This window comes from Chenopodium quinoa, unplaced genomic scaffold (assembly GCF_001683475.1).
Source record: "Chenopodium quinoa cultivar QQ74 unplaced genomic scaffold, ASM168347v1, whole genome shotgun sequence".
Classification (NCBI taxonomy): domain Eukaryota; kingdom Viridiplantae; phylum Streptophyta; class Magnoliopsida; order Caryophyllales; family Amaranthaceae; genus Chenopodium; species Chenopodium quinoa.
The window spans coordinates 2715449-2724742 of record NW_018743863.1 but is presented as its reverse complement, the minus strand read 5'-3'; the positions used below and the strand labels follow the sequence as shown (position 1 = coordinate 2724742).

At 35.2% G+C, this 9294-nt stretch overlaps 2 protein-coding genes across 2 annotated transcripts; both read right to left on the bottom strand.

Moving 5' to 3' along the window:
* Positions 1-588: 588 nt before the first annotated feature.
* Positions 589-2934, bottom strand: LOC110686544. Its single transcript, XM_021863162.1, has 5 exons — positions 1987-2934; positions 1560-1900; positions 1363-1483; positions 781-879; positions 589-678 (listed from the first exon to the last, which is right to left on the bottom strand). The coding sequence occupies exons 1-5, from the start codon at positions 2272-2274 to the stop codon at positions 589-591; spliced, it is 939 nt and encodes a 312-aa protein (XP_021718854.1). The 5' UTR covers positions 2275-2934.
* A 3379-nt stretch (positions 2935-6313) lies between these two features.
* On the bottom strand, positions 6314-7354 carry LOC110686543. Its single transcript, XM_021863161.1, has one exon. The coding sequence runs from the start codon at positions 7352-7354 to the stop codon at positions 6314-6316; it is 1041 nt and encodes a 346-aa protein (XP_021718853.1).
* Between the last annotated feature and the right edge of the window lie 1940 nt (positions 7355-9294).

Sequence of the window (9294 nt, the reverse complement as noted above, 5' to 3'; positions counted from 1 at the left end):
ATGATTTAAAAGTCATTTGCGTCGCTCCTAGGCGCGACGCAAATAAGAGTCATTTGCGTCACTCCTTTATAAAGGAGTGACGCAAATAAGAGTTATTTGCGTCGCTCTTTTATAAAGGAGTTACGCAAATAGCTGGTCTGATCAACTTCTTGTTTGTTATTTGTGTCACTCGTTTATATAGGAGTGACGCAAATGACTGACTAGACAATACAAAATTGCTTTATTTGCGTCACTTGTTTGTTTAATGAGTGACGCAAATGAGGTGATTTTTTTTTAATTATAATAATTGCTTGTATATATTTGTAGTACATGTTTTCCTTGCTAGTGGCATAAAGTAATATGCTAACGCTAATAATTGAAATTAAAATGCAATATTATTGAATGCAAATGTAAATTTCGGCAGAGTCTCCTTTGTATTTTTGCCTACCCATAAAATTGGGAATGACGGCATTATATTAACAACCTGTCCAATAATTTACATCTCAATATCATAGACATTATACTCATCATCCCAACACCAATTAACCAAAATCATTCATGTCAAGCCTATAATCCAAAACAAGAGTCCAACATGGGCTAAGTGTAAATCTAAAGTTCAACATTACATATAAAATACTCTGCCCAAATATCTCGAATCTCATTTATCTCCTCGGTGTACGGTGTAGTTCTTGAAAAATCCTATCAACACAACAAATATACAAGAGGAAAGTTTTAATTCAAGATTGTAGCTAACATCAAATTGTATTTATCAAACAAAAATGAAATATTTGACAACTCAACCTTAATAAGATCCTCACTGCTATGGTGATGTTCAAGTATTTCGTACATATGACGCATGACGTAGTAGCCACACTCACGTCCACCCAATTGTTGAGGACACTACATGTAATATATTTATAAGTTGAATTAAATTGCTATACTTAAATTATTAAGAAACTAAAAGTTAGGGTAAGAAATTAAGGTAACTTGTCCCAAATGCCATGTCAATTTACTTCCCCTAGATTGTCCACTTAATTCCTTGAAACTTCGAAAAGCACTACACATTTGAAAGAAATAACATATTTATTATCCTTACACACATAAAATCATGACATTAATAACAAACTAGACTTACTTTGTCATTACACACTTAATTGCTAAATTTCGCTTCTGCCTCAAAGAATCAAAGATGATGACTTCACGCTTAGCCATGCATAAGACCAAAAGAACCCAATGATTTTACATAATAAATTAGACACACATTTGTAAAAGAGTAAAATAATATCAACAATTTGCAAAGTTCAAATAAAAACAAGTTTAAAGTTTATACTTTTCATGGTATGGGCATAAGATAAACTGCTTAGATTTTTGTTTTTCCATCACATGTGTCGTGTATAGAAGGATACGATCTGCATCACTATGCAAATAGGTTTCTGAAATCATTTTTGGACACATGAATCCAATGGAAGCCACATCCACCATATCGAGTATGTCACTCAAGGCCCTACATATATATCATGTAATAACATTATAAATGGTAATAAAGTATATATGGGAAGAGTGAAATTTGAATATCTTACATCATAAAAACTTGCAAAATTGAAATATTCAGCCAAGCTCCCGTGAGAAGTTGATTGACATCTTCACGTCTGATAATGATGTCCTTACTATCTTCATAACTAAAGGTCCAAGCATCAACCTTTACCATAATAGTTTCACCTTTGGGTAATGAAGATAACAAACTATTCAAAGACCCACACTTCTGAGACAAGTTTTCCAAAGCATAATCCATAAGAAAAACTTTTTTTGGATTGGTGTTGGACTCTTTTGTTTCGTGACAACTTTCAACTACTTTCACTTTGTCTTGCATGTTTACTTTGGCCGCTTTGTTGTTATCATCGTTCTTATTTGATATGAATTCCTAATCAATAGTAAAGCAAATCTATTCAACAATTTGCTATATTTTGTATGGTACACTATATGTAAATTGTTACAAAAATAATTTACCTTGTCATGCATGAGTGAAACCAAGTCTTTCGGCCATTGGGTAAATGTACCGTGGGCATGCTTAAGTTTCTTGATGACTGAAGAAGGAACTGGAACCAAGAATTCTTTGAACTCGTCAAAAAAATCATTAACACTTACCCTCACGTGATCTAGAAGGAGGTTACTATGATGATCAAGGATTAACTCTAGATGATATGTACCTTTAGCGAAAATAACTTTCTCAGAGTCATTTTTCATTAATGATAGCCGACATGGAACCGATTCCTTACAAAGATAGAAAAAAATCATTATTTAAAAAAAAAAAAAAAAGAAAATTGAGTTACAAAGTTAAAAGTATGTCGCAGTCATAAATCATTACAAAAAAAAAAGATAAAAAATATAAAATAACAAAGTTTTGGATACCTGTATGTTTGCAAATGGATCATCACCCACTGATTGGCAACTACTAGGATTTAGTTGAGTCGTCTGACCTATGTTATTCATTTCCATCAATTCAGTTGGAATTAGAATACCAATCTGTTTAGCAAATAACATAAACTTCTCTTGAACCATGGAATCCATTTTAGAATCCATCTCCTGCATAGTCTCCTCTCGTACCCTTCGGGCTACTCTTGCCTCTAATTCTTCCAGCTCAGCATCTCCGATTTCCCTACCCCGTCGGCCACTACGCCTCTCTCCGGATCCCCATACAGCTTTAATGCCAATTCCACTGCCAAATGCTATTGCCTGACCATTACGATCTTTTTTCCCAAGGGCACAAGATAAGATATCATCGTGCCTATTAGGAACAAATTTTCCATTAGCTTGTTGCTTTCTCCAATTATCCTACACAAAGAGTTCAAGTTAGTAAACTTTGGTTGCAATACATAAACTTAACAAAATATATTCAAAATTGAAATAAAGACTTATTATATACTTACAATGGATTCTTTCACCTCTCTTGTTTTCTCATCCAGCAAATAAGGATTTCCCTTATCATCTTCTATAAATCTTGCTAGAAGCCAAGCATATGTCCTATCCGGCAAAGTAGACACAACCGAAGAACAAGATGAAGTACTGGATGCTGAAGATACTGTGGGAATATACCCTTTTCTACGCCATACAATATTCATTTCACCATATGATTTGGCTCCTAAATGGTGAGGGTATTCGTTGAAAGACTGGCTTTGTCTTGCCTTCTCACTGATTTCCTATTTTCACGAGCATAAATGAAGATTAGTACATAAGAATCCGTTATCAAATTATTAATAACCTGCATGATCATTGATATTAATACACACAAACCTTAAAATCATCTGTACTATGCTCCTCCACAAATGTTTTCCACATATCTTCAGATATGAAATCATAGAGTACATACGACATTCTTTTCTTCTTCGGCATATTCCTGGTACATGTGATCCAACCACTGACCAATTTTGTTTTAAAATCTCTCCAAGTTTTATCACAAGTGTGTAGGACCTTTTTTTCTTGTCGTCATCTTCTTCAATTTGAAACTCTCTCTACAAAAAAAATTAAAAAAATAAAAAAAAGTTAGTAAATAATTTCATCATATTCAAATAAATTGTTTTCATCATATTCAAATAATGTCAAAATGATCATATAATGTATAACATTTAACATTTAATAGTGAATATTACCTTAACATCTTCCCACAAAGTGTCTTTTATTCCTTGTGGAACTTTATTCCAATCTTTATACAATATAGACACTTTTGCACAGCTTATTTCACCAAGATGAGTTTTGTATGCTTTTGCCCACTTTCCAATGGGTCGACACAATTCATCCCATTCAAGCACTCAAGGAACCCCAGGCATGGATTTCAGGCCCTTTGAAGGACCTCTTGGCTTCTTTTTCTTCTTTTGAGAGTCGGTTGTTTGTTGCTCTGATTGTGATTGATTGTGTGGATCATCTTTCTCACCTTGCGAAGACATGGAACGATTATGCATATCCTCATCCTCCATTATTACTTACTTGAAAAAAAAAAAGACATAAATAAATTAAGACATCGATTTGTATCATTTTTAAATTATATACTTGTACACATAACAAAATAAGCAATTTATGCAATTAGTAACACATATTGGAAAAAAAAATCACATAATTCGTACCTACTTCATTCTTCTCTTTTGCGACATAAAATCCTTCATTATGATCTTTTCGTTTCAACGTTGTGTCAAAATCATCGACTATTGGAGGGATGCTCCAATCATCGACTCATTAAATTTCTCATCATATTCTTCCTCGTCCACCACATCTTCAATGCCAAGTATCCTTCTTTTACCTTCTAAAACAACTGACCACTTACAATCTGTTGGGTCAGCCATGTAAAAAACTTGTTTTGCTTGTGAAGCTAATATAAATGGATCAGCTAGATGCCCTCGTTGACCAAGATTTACAAGGGTCAAGTTCCCTTGTTCATCTTTTTTTATACCACGGCTACTATCAGCCCACTTACATCGAAATAGAGGAATCTTGAAATCAACATAATCCAGCTATATTATTTCTTCAATGATTCCGTAATAAAATTTCTTCTTATCCACAAGTGTTTTATCATGTGCACTAGAATACTCAGATGACAAACCTATTACTTTAACACCACTGTTTTGCATTGTTGACTTGTCATCTTGTTGGCTAGTGTAAAAAGAATACCCATTGATGTCGTATCCCTCATATGACATGACTTGACATTTAGCACCATATGCCAACCATCTCAATGTATCAGATATATCATTAGGTGTGGTGGATAGTTGGGAGATCACTCGTTCCTTGAACCATGTAACGAATGAACAATTATGCTCCTTTATCAGTTGAAGATCACTTTTGGAAGGATATTTATTTTTAAGAAAAAGCATGTGCTCATCCAAGTAAGGATGAACCTCACTAAGATTTTGCAACACAAAAAGCTCAGCCTTATTTTTCATTTCAAAGCCCATGGATATCCTCTTCCTGCCAATAGTACCTTGACCTCTAAGCCTCCCATCGTGTCGAGACTTTGGCAACCCAATTTTCTGTGAACGTGCAAGATATTGAGCAACCCATGCTGCCACTTCCTCAGCAATTGTTCGTTGTACAATACTAGCTTCAGGTTTGGCTGGATTCATGACTTTTCCCTTTAAGTCACCCGTTTCTTGTTCAAAAGGATACATGTATCTCATACACACTAGTCCACAAAGTTTAATTTCACGTACAACATGAATAACCAAATGAGGCATCACGTCAAAAAAAGATGGGGGAAAATACATTTCAAATCGACACATTGTCTCAAGTACATCTGCTTGCAAGTCATCTAAAATACTTGGATTTATGACGTTGCTACAGATAGTGTTAAAAAAGACGCATAATCTTGTAATCGTATACCTCACTTGAGGTGGCAAAATTCCTCGAATGGCAACTGGTAATAATTGTTGCATCAAGACATGACAATCATGAGATTTCATGCCACACAATTTCAAGTCAGACATTGACACGAGTCTACGAAAATTAGAAGAAAATCCAGTCGGGACCTTTAAACCATGCAATGACTCACAGAAGCTAGTTTTTTCCTTTTTAGACAAGGTAAAGCAAGCTGGGGGAAGATACCAGCGTTTTCCTCGAGATTCGGGTGCCAACTCTGAACGACCCATAGAAGCCATGTCTTTTCTTACTTTAACTCCATCCTTTGTCTTTCCTGGCATATTTAATAAAGTTCCCCAATGGCATCACAGACATTTTTCTCAATATGCATTACATCTAGACAATGTCTAACTTCTAAATGTCTCCAATATGGAAGAGACCATAGCTCAGACTTCTTCTTGTAACCCCCAGTTAATTTGCTTTTGTAAGGCTTACCAAACTCATTCTCAATGTCTTTGACCCGCTGATAAACCTCACTTGCACGTAAAGGGCCACGAGCTTCTCTCAACTCCACTTTTCCATTAAAAGCATCCTTATTGAATCGAAAAGGGTGGTCTTCAGGAAGATGTCTGCGATTATCCATGTATACATGCTTGCCACAATTGTCTAGGCGTTATGCCTCCAAATTATCTTCACAAATGGGGCAAGGAGTTGTTCCCTTCACAGTGTACCCCGACAAATTCCCATAAGCTGGGAAGTCATTTATCGTACAAAAAATCATGGCACGTAAAGTGAAATTGGTTTTACTATATGCAACAAACATTTGGACACCTTCATTCCACAATAATTTCAAATATTCAATGAGAGGCGCTAGATACACATCAATGTCATTTCCAGGTTGTTTAGGCCCAGATATTAGAAGGGACAACATAATGTGTCTAGACTTCATGCATAACCAAGGAGGCAAATTGTAGATAGTTAGAAGAACCGGCTAAGTGCTATATTGGGTACTTAGTGTCCCAAATGGGTTCATTCCATCTGTACTAAGACCAAGCCTAAGATTTCGATCTTCTTCACCAAAGTCCTTGAACTTTCGATCAATGTTCCTCCATTGCGGGGAATCAGCAGGATGCCTCATTAACCCATCTTTATTCCTCCTATCAGCATGCCACCTCAATAATTTTGCAGTTTTTTCATCCGAGAAGAGTCTCCTAAATCTCGGTATAATTGGAAGATACCATAATACCTTAGCCGGAGACCCTTTCTTACACAACTCACCAGTATCATTCATCTTATAACGAGAAACTCCACACCTTGGACACTCATGCAAATCAGCATACTCATTTCGATACAACACACAGTCATTGGGACAAGCATGTATCTTCTCATACTCCATACCCAAGGGGCACATAAGTTTCTTGGCCTCATAGGTGGAGTTTGGAAGTTCATTCCCTGCGGGAAACATTTCTACTAAGGCTTCTAACAACTGCGGAAAACCCTTGTCGGTCCAACAATTGCTCGCCTTTAAGTTGAATAAATTCATAATAGCACCAAGTTTAGTGAACTTTGTACAACCAGGATATGACGGGGTTTCTGCAGCTCTCAAAATACTATCATATGTCTGGGGACACTCTGTGAAATGGTCTTCAACATCATGCATCATTTCATCTATCCTGTCCTTCTCCACTTCACTCTCACTTTTAACACCAATATCAGTTGTATCGATATCCTCACCTTGGTGTTCATTATCATCATCACAATTATTCTCATCTTCCCTTGGACAATAACTAGAACTTCCCTCAATATATATGCTCTCACCATGCCATGTCCACCTTGTGTAGTTTTCTTTAAACCCACGACGAATTAGATGATCTTTAATATCAACTATATCACGATATCCCCTCGAATTATTACAGTCACAACAAGGAAAAAGAATAATCTTTGATTTATTCTCTGTTTGGTGTTTTAAGGCAATTGTGCTAAACTCTTCAATTCCTCGTAAAAAACTTGTACAATTTCGTTTACCATACATCCAACTTCAATCCATTTTCAACCACTGAATAACAAAATTAATTTTAAGATAATGTGTATATTTTCTAACATATATAGCTCCTTAACCATAAACAAGAATATAAGGCATCAAACATTTTCATTCAAAGTTTATCTCATGTAAATGCAACGACATGATCCAATAAGGTCCTTATCACTCCAACCTAACCCATTCTTGAATGTCCTATCTCACTAATAACTACTTGTAAAGTTTGGTTCTAAAGAAAATCCGGCAGCATTTCCCTATAGTTCTCCAAGCACATAATGTAGATAATCGGCTATCTACATATGTACCTAGAGAACAATCGGGAAATAGTGAGCCATAATCTTCTTAGACCCAAAAACAGTTCAAGTAGTTATCACCTAAATGAGATAGAACATTCAAGAACAGTCCCAAACCGGGGACTATTCAAGACTTACTCCTAATGAGTAAGCCCTAAACGGGTATCTAAGCCAATGATGCAAGTATTATTGCAATTCCAATCAATTATATCACAATTAAAAATTTCATACAATTCACAATCATTATACCAACCAGAACAAATAAGTTAATATTGCAAAGAATGGTTCAGATATATATACCACAAGTGAAGACAATCTCGTATGCGTACTACCACCTTAATTGTTTGTCCACAACCAGAACCTCGAGCAACTTGTGGAATTCACTTCCGCATAATTAAGAATCTGCCATAAAAAATTATAAACCAACATAGTTGATTCAACTTAATCTGCCATGTGAAATAAAAGTTATCATTCGACATTGCTTATTAGCCAATCATGGTGTAAAACTTGAAGACCTGAAACGAGTGTTAAGCCATCCGCAGGTATTTAGATCTTATACTAATCCATGTCTTTATTGCCATCAAAGTTATATTGCCATCAAAGTCCAATGAATTAACAACCTTATAACAGCTACAAAGCTAATGTTTTATTGCCGTCAAAGTTAAATGCTGTAAAAATCAGGATCTCAAAGATGCAAACCAGCAGCTCAAAGATGCAGCTGCAAACTAGTTATATATTTGAAACCAGTAGTATATTGCAAACCAGCAGCTGTAAAAATCTACGAACTAAATGTACTAGCTGAAAACATTTAGGTGAATATATTAAAGCTTTGAATTGAGATGAGCCTCAATGAAAATTCAATGACTGAAATTATATATATTCAATTAAATCTGCCATATATTTTCTAATTAATGAACTAACACTAAACCTGAAATTAAACTAAGTCATTGTTCAAGTTAAATGGTACATTCTATCTACCATGAAAAGATTGAACATAAATAGAAGCAATCTTACCTTAGGTGAAATTGACTTCACAAATTCAACAATGTCGAGCCGAAATCGAACTTCAATTATTGTTGCTGTAATTTGCTAGAACTTCCTCGGGTTTTTTGGGGCGAAATTAATCGATTTTTCCACTCGAAAATTTTAGCCATTGCTCGAATATTTTCGCCAGGATTTTTAATTGAATGTTTCTAGGGTTCGAATTCGTATGGTTTTGAGTAGATTTTTTGCTCAAAATGGGGGATTTTTGGTCGGAAACAAACAATTTTTCTAGGTTTAAGGGTTCGAATTTATTAGGGTTTTTGGTCTAAATTTTTGCTCGAAATTGCTCGGATTTGTTGCCGATTATGGGTCTTCAACTTGATTGCGATTTTGGATGTTGAATTTGCTGGGGAATCGCAGTTTTTTGGCTGAATTTATTGGATTTCAGGGTCGAATTTGTGGGTGTTTTGCTGTAGAAATTCACTGGAATTAAAGCAACTCTTGTTTTTTTTTTCTTTTTGTTTAGTGAAATGTAGGCGTGAAAAGCTAAGGTCAAAAAAGCGTAAAATAACCTAAATGCAAAAGAGTTATTTGCGTCACTTAATTATAAAAATGCGACGCAAATAACAAAATCTATAGTGCTGTAAATTTGTCATA

Excerpts from the sequence above, each read along its gene's own strand:
- LOC110686544 (XM_021863162.1), bottom strand. The coding sequence starts at position 2,274 with ATGATTTTTTTCTATCTTTGTAAGGAATCGGTTCCATGTCGGCTATCA. Across the intron at positions 1,484-1,559 it reads ATTTTGCAAGTTTTTATGAT|GGCCTTGAGTGACATACTCG; the intron begins GTAAGATATTCA and ends ATATATATGTAG. Across the intron at positions 679-780 it reads GCAGTGAGGATCTTATTAAG|GATTTTTCAAGAACTACACC; the intron begins GTTGAGTTGTCA and ends TTGTGTTGATAG.
- LOC110686543 (XM_021863161.1), bottom strand. The coding sequence starts at position 7,354 with ATGTATGGTAAACGAAATTGTACAAGTTTTTTACGAGGAATTGAAGAG.